Genomic DNA, 12,632 nt, shown 5'->3' with positions numbered 1-12,632 from the left:
AATTTGATATTAGTTTTTTTAATACATTTGCAAAAATGTCTAAAAACCTGTTTTGGCTTTGTCATTATGGGGTATTGTGTGTAGATTGGAAAAAAATAAAAAAATAATGTAATCCTTTTAAAATAAGTCTAACATAAGTTGAGGGGTCTGAATACTGTCCGAATGCACTGTACTTATTTTAGAGGTCCCATCAACACACCTTTCGTAGCACTTCAAACTCATGAGAAAGTAGATCACTCTATCAAAGAGTGTCTGAGCACAGGGCACTTGTGGATTTAAGACTGCATTTGCCATTTTAATGCTAAACCAAGACCAATGGGTTAACCACTACTTGAATATCCTCACAGTATCTGTTGTACATTTTGTTTATCCACAAAATATGAACGTATATTGCATACAGAATTTGAGAATTGGTTAAACATTTATTCCAGTTCAACACAAAACACACACACCATCATCTCATTCAATTTATATATTTACAGACTCATTTAATCACCATACAATACAGTGTGTGAATGTCAGACGTAGCATTCTTCCAATTCAACACAAACATCACTCAGTCAATTAACTTATTGATGCACACTTCAAAAATGTGTTTTAGCAGATGTTGCAAAAAGCCATGTGTGTCATAGAATACAGTATTTCTGTTGTGAATCTGTTTCCCCCATCACCATTCACTCCAACATTGCAATCTCATTTGATGTGGAGTGGATCAAAATATATATAAATTCATTGTACATCTAAAAGCAACGTAAATAATAAATTTGAAAGTGTGTACACACACAAGTCAGTTATATATCCTATTAGTTCTGAGAAGTAGATGCTTAGGAAATCTGCACCTGCCTATCCCAAAGTAGGAAAAAGGGTGTAAGATTGCCATCATTTCCAGGACAAAATGCACCATCCCATCCTCTTTTCTTTCATGTCTGAGAGAGAGAGAAGGTATCTCTGCCTTTACTGGTCCCACCATCTTAGATGGCCTATATCGGCCCCATGTTCAACACTCACTAGGACTTGGAGGTGGGTGCTGGTCAGTTGTTGCCCACTCGGATGTTGGGGTTTAGTAGGGGGTCTAAGTTGGGGTCGGAGTCGGCTGAAGCACGGCCCAGTTTAGCCATAATGATGATCAAGGTAAAGAATCCCAGAACTCCAACAAGAAGGAGCATGAAGACCCTCTGCTTCCAGGACAGGCCTGTCCTCTTGGAACCCGCCCGGTTTCTGAGAACACAAATTAATTTACATTTTCAGAGCTAAGAGAAATTGGAAAAAGGACTACCTTTGGAGACAGAGTAATAGATCGGATCTATAAAAAATAAATCAAATACTGTTGTCATATGTAAGGAGGTTTGCTAGGAAAGATGTGCTTTATGTGTAATAACAAAATGAAGCAAAACTTTAAATAAATAGTAACATTACTGACTTGAGAATCCGTGCAAACCAGCTGAGTGCTGGTCGTCGCCGGTACTTGTCGTCATCAAAGTCGATCTGTGTCACAGAGCTGTGTCCAGAGTCCCTAGTGTCATAGATCTTCCTTGGGGATGATGCTGGAAGCAATAATTCACATTAAATGAATAAACCAAATATGAGGATAAAGCATACACCTGCATCTACGTGAGGAATATCAGATGCGTCATCAAAAATGTCAGGAACTAGGATTAGAGTTGAGGCTAAGGTTTGGACTAACATGTATGGAGGATGAATCAGAATTAGTTGGGTAACATAGATAAATAAGATGTTTATTTACATAATATGCTTATGTGAGATACTTGTCATTAGAATGTATCCCTTTGGACTATACTGTTGGCAGTTGCACTTTTACCTTCTCAGCTAGGGCTCAGTCACTTGGGGCCCAGAGAGGGGAGAGGTCAGGCTTGTCTTTTACAATGTCTTTGGCCAATAAATCCTAAAGAGCATTCCAGATAGTAAAGGCAATGTTTTGGTACTATGAAGTACCAGGAACGAGATTAGAACCTCGTTTTAGAGACCAAACTGAGCGATAATTTATAGCGAATGCAATCTGGCTAAGGAATACTCCTTTCTTAAGTAAAAGGCCCTTTGTGAAGAGTTCCTAAGATCTGTGGTTCGTCATGTAACTTGAGGGGTGTATCTTTTCTATAAAAGATCTCAGTTGCCATTATGTTGGGACTCTCAACAATTCATTATAGATAGTGAATTGTTGAAAGTCACAGGGCTATGGTAAAGCGCATATTATTAAAGATGAAATTTAAGTATAACTCTGACTGGTGTGTGGTTTGTAACTCTCCTTATTTGGTAATACAGGAAATTGCCACGACACATGACAACACTGTGTAGCTGGTAATGGTTAAGATTAAGATAGCTCTACTAAACCTGGGTACCATTCATAGTCCTTTACCTGTGTGTAGGGTGATGGTGTCACTGGTGGTTGCAGTGATCATGTTGACCAAAGAGTGTTGTTCATGAGCCACCATCTCCCCGTTGTTGTGGAGACTTCCATGATCTTCCTGTACTGTGTTTGGAACTGGAGTAGGGGTGAGGCTAGGGTGTGGTTGGGAGGCGTAGGAGTGGGTGGGGTAAGCTTCAGTAGGCTCCAATGCTGGTGCTAGCAGAGTAGGGGAGAAGGGAAGGCAAATGTAAACTCCCAGATTCAAACAAACAATTCCAACATTCAGCTTAGCATATGTCATGACGCCCTAGATAAATTTAAAAAACACATCTGATAAATGGCATATATTATTATGTATTGCAACACAGGCTCCCTTACTGTGGACAAATAAGGCAGTATCAAAAGCAGAAACAATAACTTACCATCAAACGTGGACCAGTCAGCATAATCAGTGACATCCTGTGTGCTGTCTTGAATAGCTTTTACAGGTTCTTCAATCTTGCAGTGGAGAAATTATGTACCTGTTAGAGTTGAATTGTCACAGAATACCTATTTCATAATATATGGGTCTTCTCTCTAAAATAAACACTTGATTTATGGGGTCCTAAAAAGTGAATATTGTTTAAGCTCTAACATACAGTATTTTACACTAATATAATACACAACTGAATGTCAGCCAGCATTTGAACCAGTATCCCCCTTGTCACTATTCAATGTCCCTGACTGCTAGTGTGACTCAGCCCACCCATATTCCTCACCAGAGGTAGGCCTAGTCCAGCTCTGGCCCAGTTGACTACGGACAACTGTTCCCTCAACATGTCAGCTATTGGGCTGGCCAGGTTGGAGGGGGGGAACACTGGACCCTGGCAGCTGGGACACTGGTATCCTGCAGGAGCAGTGTGTAGGGGCAACCGGGCTGCCAGGTGATGAAGACAGGCCCAGTGGAATACATCTTGGATAGAGAGAAAGAGCAATGAACCAGAGGGTTTGAGCAAATCCCATACAGCAGTAATATCAAGCAACAGCAATAAGGATCTAACCTAATGTTGACATTCTTACCATAGCAGACCAATCTGACAGTATCCTGGGAGATCAGTAGGTTATTACACAGTCGACAGTTAGGGTTGTAATCACTATCCTGAAGCCACTGGAGGTAGGACTGCACTATACACTTGGGATCAGACAGGTAGAGAAAATACCTTAGTTTAATGGCAAACACAACTACTATGTGGTCTATATTTAATTTAACATGACACATTGGGTACTTAGAACTGCCCATCCACTGACCTTGTTGTGGTTGGAGACCAGGCAATGCTCACACACATTCACCCGATGTTCAAAGCAGAACAAGTTGGTCACCTTCCTCTTAGGACACTTGCACAGACCCATGGTCTGTCTGTCGTGCTGTAGACAAGTGATCACCAAAACAATCTTCAGCAACGACATAACTAGTTAACGTAATAGCTATTAACTAAGCAATAGTCTGATAACCAAGGCAAATCTACTCATGGTTCAAATGTAGTTTGATTATTACATATTGCATAGGTGCAAGACACTACTTGTATGTATTGACAATGTAGATTTATAGTTAGAGCTAACGTTAGCTAAGCTAGTTCACGAACATCAGATGCTTTTCGTGTCGCTTTAGTTGTAAGTTAACTCAACCTTACCTGTCACACACGTGTTCTCCTCGATGATTTATCGTTTGAAGGAAAAGGTTGTACAAATAACTAAAGCTAGAAAATGCGAATGTTTTCAGAAGCGGACATTTTGCCACGTCTCTTCCGGCAGTCGCAGTATAATGATGTCACATAAACGCGGAACATATACGGTTATGTTAAGAAAGGATCCAGGTTTTATTCAAATTAAAAGTCAAAAGTTTCTATGTTTTTGCATTTTAGCTAACATTTTACCTAATTATCCTAACCGTGTACGTTAATTCTCCTAACCTGCTTTGAAAAATCAAATCTGACGTTAATTTGACAAAAGGTGGAACCATTCTAGCCAGTGACCCACCATTTATACCAGCTGGTCCACGGTCAGGTTTTACAGTTTGAACTTAGGTTGTCATGTTACGATTGGTTTGGCGAGAGCTGATCATCAATTATATTTTATTTTACATTAGAAAGAATCGTTGGCGCACTTAATGGGCGTGTCAGCCTCACCCACATTAAAGTTCGATTTATTCACTAATTTAAATCAAAATCAAATTAAATGTTATGTCACATGCGCCGAATACAACAAGTGTAGACCCTTCAGTGAAATGCTTACTTGCAAGCCCTTATTAACCAACAATGCAGTTATAATAAAATACCTAAAAAAAAGTAACAAATAAAAGTAACAAACAATTAAAGAGCAGCAGTAAAATAACAATACTGAGGCTATATAAAGGGGGCACCAGTACAGAGACAATGTGCGGGGGCACCGGTTAGTCGAGGTAATTGAGGTAATATAGATGTTCAGGAGTCTTATGGCTTAGGGGTAGAAGCTGTTTAGAAGCCTCTTGGACCTAGACGTTGCTGTGCGGTAGCAGAGAGAACAGTCTATGACTAGGGTGGCTGGAGTCTTTGACATTTTTTAGGGCCTTCCTCTGACTCCGCCTGGTATAGAGTTCCTGGATGGCAGGAAGCTTGGCCCCAGTGATGTACTGGGCCGTACGCACTACCCTCTGTAGTGCCTTGCGGTCGGAGGCCGAGCAGTTGCCATACCAGACAGTGATGCAACCCATCAGGATGCTCTCGATGGTGCAGCTGTAGAACCTTTTGAGGATCTGAGGACACATGCCAAATCTCCTGAGGGGTAATAGGTTTTGTCGTACCCTCTTCACGCCAAGGAACTCTCAACCTGCTCCACTGCAGCCCCGTCGATGAGAATGGGGGCGTGCTCGGTCCTTAATGATGGTGTTGGAGTCGTGCCTGGCCATGCAGTCATGAGTGAACCAGGAGTACAGGAGGGGACTGAGCACGTGTAACAGTATAACTTTAAACCGTCCCCTCGCCCCGACACGGGCGCGAACCAGGGACCCTCTGCACACATCGACAACAGTCACCCACGAAGCAGCGTTACCCATCGCTCCACAAAAGCCACGGCCCTTGCAGGGCAAGGGGCAACACTACTTAAGTCTCAGAGCAAGTGACGTAACTGATTGAAATGCTACTAGCGCGTACCCGCTAACTAGCTAGCCATTTCACATCCGTTACACTCACCCCCCTTTCAACCTCCTCCTTTTCCGCAGCAACCAGTGATCCGGGTCAACAGCATCAATGTAACAGTATAACTTTAAACCGTCCCCTCGCCCCGACACGGGCGCGAACCAGGGACCCTCTGCACACATCAACAACGGTTGCCCACGAAGCACGGTCGTTACCCATCGCTCCACAAAGGCCGAGGCTCTTGCAGGGCAAGGGGCAACACTACTTAAGTCTCAGAGCAAGTGACGTAACTGATTGAAATGCTACTAGCGCGTACCCGCTAACTAGCTAGCCATTTCACATCCGTTACACACGCACCCCTAAGGGGCCCCCGTGTTGAGGATCAGCGTGGCAGATGTGTTGTCACCTACCCTTACCACCTGGGGGTGGTCTGTCAGGAAGTCCAGGATCCAGTTGCAGAGGGAGGTGTTTAGTCCCAGGGTCCTTAGCTTAGTGATGAGCTTTGAGGGCACTATAGTGTTGAATGCTGAGCTGCAGTCAATGAATAACATTCTCACATAGGTGTTCCCTTTGTCCAGGTGTGAAAGGGCAGTGTGGAGTGCAATAGAGATTGCATCATCTGTGGATCTGTTAGGGCGGTATGCAAATTAGAGTGGGTGACCAGCCTCTCAAAGCACTTCATGGCTACAGACGTGAGGTCGGTAGTCATTTAGGCAGGTTACCTTAGTGTTCTTGGGCACAGGGACTATGGTGGTCTTCTTGAAACATGTTAGTATCACAGGAGCGATTATTATAGAGGAAACCAAGTCTAGATTTAACTTTAGCCTGCAGCTTTGATATGTGCTGAGAGAAGGACAGTGTACTGTCTAGCCATACTCCCATGTACTTGTATGAGGTGACTACCTCAAGCTCTCTTAACCCTACCTCAAGCTCTAGTGTTTTAAAGGTCCCAAAAGCATACACATCCCTGGGTCGCTTTTCTTTCAGTTCACTGCTGCTAGCGACTGGAACGAGCTGCAACAAACACTCAAACTGGACAGTTTTATCTCAGTTCTATCTTCAAGACTCAATCATGGACACTCTTACTGACAGTTGTGTCTGCTTTGCATGATGTTTTGTTGTCTGTGCCCAATAAAGTTTGTACCATGTTTGTGCTGTTGCCATGTTGTGTTGCTACCATGTTGTTGTCATGTTGTGTTGTGTTGTTACAGTACCATGCTGTGTTGTCATGTGTTGCTGCCATGCTATGTTGTTGTTTTAGGTCTCTCTTTATGTAGTGTTGTGTTTGGAGGATCTAAAATGGCGCCAGAAGAATGGCAGCTGTTTTACGGGTGCCCAACCAATTGTGCTATTATGTGTCACCTTTTTTTGCACTATTGGTTAGAGCCTGTAAGTAAGCATTTCATTGTATTCAGCGCACGTGACAAATACACTTTGATTTGATTTGATTTGTTGTCTCTCTTGTCGTGATGTGTGTTTTATCCTGTATATTTTATTTAAGTTTTTATTTTTAGTCCCCCCTGCAGGAGGCCTTTTTGTAAAGAAGAATTTGTTCTTAACTGACTTGCCTAGTTAAATAAAGGTTAAATAAATAATAAATAAATAAAAATAACGGACAGGAACTGCACTCCAATGTCTTTTCCGGTACTTCCAGGCGGGTAATTTTGAAACTTTTGAGGACTGACCAATTATATCAAAATGAACTACTCTCAAGTTATTCAGTCGTAGTTTTGCATTGGTTATTTGTTGCCTAATTATCTTGTGTGATATATTTATTTGCTAATTAATTAATAATTTGTTTTACTAATTTCTCAAGTTAGCTAGCTTGTTGTCGATAGCTACTAGCCAGATAACGTTCATGTGTATTCTTGCTAGCTAATCACCCACCGAATTCATGTATTAACGTTAGTAAGTAAGTTGGACAGACGGCAAGGATGAGCAACGAGACACATCAATCCTTTTTGGCTGGTCAGTATGTTTGCTATTTTGTTCTTTATTTCTTAATTTAGAGAAGTGCTTCTGTTTATAGTAGTGCTTGTCTGTAATTAGCAGATGTGTGGTTCACTCAAATGGCGAGATAATTCTAAATCAGTAAAATTGTCAAATGGTGCCTATTGTGCAGACTCAGTTAGACAGCTAGCTATATGCATCAATCTCAAATCAATGGCGAAGATGGACAGTACAATTATGGAAATAGATGGTAGTCTTCATATTGAGGCATACAGCTGGATCTTCACAGCATCTCGACATTACTCCCAAGTTTTTAGATAACAAAAAAAAACGGTCATTTCAACTTTACCAGTCAAGTCATGTTGCTAACTAAAGATCTCACATCATTATTAGCTGTATAAAGGGAAGCCAATAATGTTGATGGTTGTGCCATTCTTTGTTTTATCATACCAGATTCTACCAGCCAGCCACGAAGGAGGTCAGCGCGGTTGACCTCTCCAAATCAAAGTGTCCCCAACTCAGTAAGTAGTACATTTTGTCAGCACAACCAGTAACATTTCAATTTACCTTTTGACATAGTCAAACTGCATCATGCAAGTATCTTCAGTCTTGTCAGTGCTTTGTCTAAGTATATATAATGTTACTGTAATCCACAGGCTCCTACAGACACTGTGAAACGCAGCATCACTGTGAGGAAGATTGCGCCCAGGAAAACACAATTCAATGTGAGTTGAAAGAACACAGCAAATTCATTTCCAGAATAAGCTGCAAAGCTACCTGCTATTTCATATCAGCCCAGTCATATGTGCACAATTGCTTTTGTTTCAGGTACCCTCAGAGGACAACAAAGAAAATGAACAAAGATTGTCTGAAGGCAGTCTGAAGAAGGCCAAAATTTCTATCCCAGGACCTGCCCAGGTTCCTCCACCAAAAGCCACCATGCTCTCCCTGATCTTGCCCCCCTCACCACCCTTGCCCCCCTCACCACCCTATCCCCAGGCTGCAGCGAACTCTGAGGACTCAGCATGGTCACAGAAGGTGCGTCGGTCCTACAGCCGCCTAAGCCTAGGGGGCCGTTCGTTTGAGCGTCCCCAAAGCCAGGACGTGTCCTCCCCATCTTTGCGTCGGGAGACCCTGTTTGGGTTTGAGAAGCTTCAGACACCCCAGGTTCTCCGCAAGGTGGAGGGTTCCAGGGTGGGCCCTGAGGCCTCCAAGTCATTCTGTGGAGTCAGCTCCTTCACCCTGATAGAAGGGGACGACAGTGCTGCTCCTGTGCCAGATGTCAACATCCCTGGTGTTGCTGTGGTAAAGGAGAAGAGGAGGAGGAAGAAGGTTCCTCAAATAAAAGTGAGACCATAACTGTATCGCATTAGTGGATACCCACTGCTCTCAGAGCAGGCCTGACGGATTTGACTAGCAGAAGTGACTACGTAGGAGGTTAGGAGAACTTATGCAGCAGGTTAGGACAATTATGAATAGGGTTAGCTAAAATTGTCCACAACTTGAACATATCTAGCTATAACTACGCCTGCCTGAGAACAGTCTTGTTTTCCAATAATGTGATTCTGTGAGAACAGAGGGCATATGATACTACTGCGGTCACTGTTGACAACATTGATAAACAACTTAACCATAGTGGACTACAGTGTACATTCAATCCAACTTATTCATGAAGCCCTTCTTACATCAGCTGATGTCACAAAGTGCTGTACAGAAACCCAGCCTAAAACCCCAAACGTCAAGCAATGCAGGTGTAGAAGCACGGTGGCTAGGAAAAACTCCCTAGAAAGGCCAGAACCTAGAAAGAAGGAAGGAAGGAACCAGGCTATGAGGGGTGGCCAGTCCTCTTCTGGCTGTGCCGGGTGGAGATTATAACAGAACATGGCCAAGATGTTCATAGATGACCAGCAGGGTCAAATAATAATAATCACAGTGATTGTAGAAGAGTAAATGTCAGTTGGCTTTTCATAGCCGATCATTCAGTGTCTCTACCGCTCCTGCTGTCTCTAGAGAGTTGAAAACAGCAGGTCTGGGACAGGTAGCACGTCCAGTGAACAGGTCAGGGTTCCATAGCCGCAGGCAGAACAGTTGAAACTGGAGCAGCAGCACGACCAGGTGGACTGGGGACAGCAAGGAGACATCAGGCCAGGTAGTCCTGAGGCATGGTCCTAGGGCTCAGGTCCTCCGAGAGAGAATTAGAGAGAGCATACTTAAATTCACACAGGACACCGGATAAGACCGGAGAAATACTCCAAATATAACAGACTGACCTTAGCCCCCCAACACACAAACTATTGCAGCATAACTATTGGAGGCTGAGACAGTGTCTCCCAACTCCTCCTAAGGCACCGTCTGACGATACCCCCAGAGAGGGCCAAACACAATCAAGAAAAGAGAAGTAACACTTATTGCTCACTTAAACTATTTTAAAGATGGAGATGTGTAAGACCCTATAACATATGTACCTTTGTGTTGATCTACTTTTCCATTTCCTTCCTACCCAGCTGGCAGAGCTGGACGACCTTGCGGCAAAGATGAATGCAGAGTTTGAAGAGGCGGAAGGATTTGATTTGGTGGTGGAATCAACTCATAGGTCATCCTCAAAGACTTTGACATGTAACTAGAAATCCTTTTTGCCAAGATTGGAGAAAGTAAACTTTTTACACTTCTATGATTGCATTTCAAAGGTGATGAGGTGTGAAAGTAGTTGATATTTGCATAAATATGGCACCTATGGGAACAACAAACAGGATTCATTTACAATACAGAAATGTAGATGTAGGCCTTTTAAACGTTCTAAATGTGAGATTGGTTTAAAAAGTGACTTAATACGAGTTGTGTAATCTTAAAACCAGCTTCTATCTTCACTGATGTTCCTGTCACTTTGATAGGTTGATATTTCTTGTCTTTTTGAGATGACAACTTCATTAGGTCACAGGGACATTATCTTGTGTTGAAGAGCACCCTTTTATATTTTAAATGATTGTAAATTGGATAACAGACATCAGGTGTACGATTTGACATCAACTTGTACGATTTGTTTACAAAGCATTTTCTGTGATGTTGTTAGTTTTTCTTTTTTCTTTGTTAATTTCCAAAGTGTTAGAATTTGGGACAAAAGATGTCCAAACTAAGAATCGTTATCATGGCAGATTGTCATGTCCTACTATGATTTCAGAACTTGTGCTTTTGGATTTGATTGAAACCTGTATGTCATGCATTCCTTTATCACATTTGATCTCTAGGGGGTGCTCTCACCCTCATTGTGGTTTCTTCCATCACTGTTTTTACATATAAAATATTAGTTTAATTGTCATTGTTTATTCCTCTCATATACAGTTGAAGTTGGAAGTTTACATATACCTTAGCCAAATACATTTAAACTCAGTTTTTCACAATTCCTGACATTTAATCCTAGTAAAGAATCCCTGTCTCGGGTCAGTTAGGATCACCACTTTATTTTAAGAATGTAAAATGTCAGAATAACAGTAGAGAGAATGATTTATTTCAGCTTTTAGAATTTTGGCCCATTCCTCCTGACAGAGCTGGTGTAACTGAGTCAGGTTTGTAGGCCTTCTTGCTCGCACACGCTTTTTCAGTTCTGCCCACAAATGTTCTATTCGATTGAGGTCAGGGCTTTGTGATGGCTATTCCAATACCTTGATTTTGTTGTCCTTAAGCCATTTTGCCACAACTTTGGAAGTATGCTTGGGGTCATTGTCCATTTTGAAGACCCATTTGCGACCAAGCTTTAACTTCCTGACATGTCTTGAGATGTTGCTTCAATATATCCACATAATTTTCCTCCCTCGTGATGGCATCTATTTTGTGAAGTGCAGCAAAGCACCCCCACAACATGATGCTGCCACCCCTGTGCTTCACGGTTGGGATGGTGTTCTTCAGGTCGCAAGCCTCCCCCTTTTTTCCTCCAAACATAACAATGGTCATTATGGCCAAACAGTTCTATTTTTGTTTCATAAGACCAGAGGACATTTCTCCAAAAAGTACGATCTTTGTCCCGATGTGCAGTTGTAAACCGTAGTCTGCCTTTTCTATGGCGGTTTTGGAGCAGTGGCTTCTTCCTTGCTGAGCGGTCTTTCAGGTTATGTCAATATAGAACTTGTTTTACTGTGGATAAAGATACTTTTGTACCTGTTTTCTCCAGCATCTTCACAGAGTCCTTTACTGTTCTGGGATTGATTTGCACTTTTCGCATCAAAGTACGTTCATCTCTAGGAGACAGAATGTGTCTCCTTCCTGAGCGGTATGACGGCTGCGTGGTCCAATGGTGTTTATACTTGCGTACTATTGTTTGTACAGATGAAGTGGTACCTTCAGGTGTTTGGAAATTGCTCCCAAGGATGAACCAGACTTGTGGAGGTCTACACATTTTTTTCTGAGGTCTTGACTGAAATTTCTTTTGATTTTCCCATGATGTCAGGCAAAGAGACACTGAGTTTGAAGGTAGGCCTTGAAATACATCCACAGGTACACCTCCAATTGACTCAAATTATGTCAATTAGCCTATCAGAAGCTTCTAAAGCCATGACATTTTCTGTAATTTTCCAAGCTGTTTAAAGGCAGTCAACTCAGTGTATGTAAACTTCTGACCCACTGGAATTGTGATACAGTGAAATAATCTGTCTAAACAATTGTTGGAAAAATTACTTGTGTCATGCACAAAGTAGATGTCCTAACTGACTTGCCAAAACTATTGTTTGTTAACAAGAAATTTGTGGAATGGTTGAAAAATGAGTTTTAATGACACCAACCTAAGTATGTAAACTTCTGACTTCAACTGTATGATGGTTTAGATTTTAGGGATTTAAGACTTTATCTGATCAAATTTATTATCAGATTTAACACTTCTTTATTGCCTGTCTTCTTCATGACTGACTCCAGTATATTGAATTTTTGTTGTTGTAAGGTCTAGCTTATAGTGGTTGCTTTTTTGCAAATTTCTGTTTCATGAATATAATAAATAGTTTGAGCTATATTCTGTCTAATAATGGTTGTACGAAACACACTGAGTTGTAGATGTTTTGTCCTTTTGTATGAGTTTGGTATTAGAACTGTACTACATGATGCCATCATTAAGGTAATTAATTTTTCTTTAAACAGTTTTTGAAGGAACATTTTACCAGGCCAGTGATCCTGAATGTCAA

At 41.8% G+C, this 12,632-nt stretch overlaps 2 protein-coding genes across 2 annotated transcripts; one reads left to right on the top strand and one right to left on the bottom strand.

Moving 5' to 3' along the window:
• Positions 1-402: 402 nt before the first annotated feature.
• Positions 403-4,182, bottom strand: LOC129863936 (zinc finger protein-like 1). Its single transcript, XM_055936392.1, has 8 exons — positions 4,036-4,182; positions 3,653-3,769; positions 3,425-3,536; positions 3,124-3,317; positions 2,788-2,863; positions 2,375-2,581; positions 1,421-1,544; positions 403-1,218 (listed from the first exon to the last, which is right to left on the bottom strand). Exons 2-8 carry the CDS (start codon positions 3,752-3,754, stop codon positions 1,032-1,034), a joined length of 1,002 nt encoding a protein of 333 aa, XP_055792367.1. The 5' UTR covers positions 3,755-3,769; positions 4,036-4,182; the 3' UTR covers positions 403-1,031.
• Positions 4,183-7,159: 2,977 nt separating this feature from the next.
• LOC129863935 (sororin-B-like) lies at positions 7,160-12,463 on the top strand. The gene is made up of 5 exons (XM_055936391.1): positions 7,160-7,485; positions 7,921-7,988; positions 8,124-8,192; positions 8,296-8,814; positions 9,972-12,463. Exons 1-5 carry the CDS (start codon positions 7,452-7,454, stop codon positions 10,089-10,091), a joined length of 810 nt encoding a protein of 269 aa, XP_055792366.1. The 5' UTR covers positions 7,160-7,451; the 3' UTR covers positions 10,092-12,463.
• The last annotated feature ends 169 nt before the right edge of the window (positions 12,464-12,632 follow it).

Source organism: Salvelinus fontinalis, chromosome 10, assembly GCF_029448725.1.
Source record: "Salvelinus fontinalis isolate EN_2023a chromosome 10, ASM2944872v1, whole genome shotgun sequence".
In the NCBI taxonomy this organism is placed as follows: domain Eukaryota; kingdom Metazoa; phylum Chordata; class Actinopteri; order Salmoniformes; family Salmonidae; genus Salvelinus; species Salvelinus fontinalis.
The sequence above is the reverse complement of the archived record's forward strand: the minus strand, read 5'-3'. Positions and strand labels throughout refer to the sequence as shown.

Coding starts and splice junctions, on each gene's coding strand:
- LOC129863936 (XM_055936392.1), bottom strand. CDS start 3,754: ATGGGTCTGTGCAAGTGTCCTAAGAGGAAGGTGACCAACTTGTTCTGC. Junction 2,582..2,787: donor TGACTGGTCCACGTTTGATG/GTAAGTTATTGT, acceptor CTACTCTGCTAG/CACCAGCATTGGAGCCTACT. Junction 1,545..2,374: donor CACCATCACCCTACACACAG/GTAAAGGACTAT, acceptor TATTGCTTCCAG/CATCATCCCCAAGGAAGATC.
- LOC129863935 (XM_055936391.1), top strand. CDS start 7,452: ATGAGCAACGAGACACATCAATCCTTTTTGGCTG. Junction 7,486..7,920: donor ACATCAATCCTTTTTGGCTG/GTCAGTATGTTT, acceptor TTATCATACCAG/ATTCTACCAGCCAGCCACGA. Junction 7,989..8,123: donor ATCAAAGTGTCCCCAACTCA/GTAAGTAGTACA, acceptor TGTAATCCACAG/GCTCCTACAGACACTGTGAA.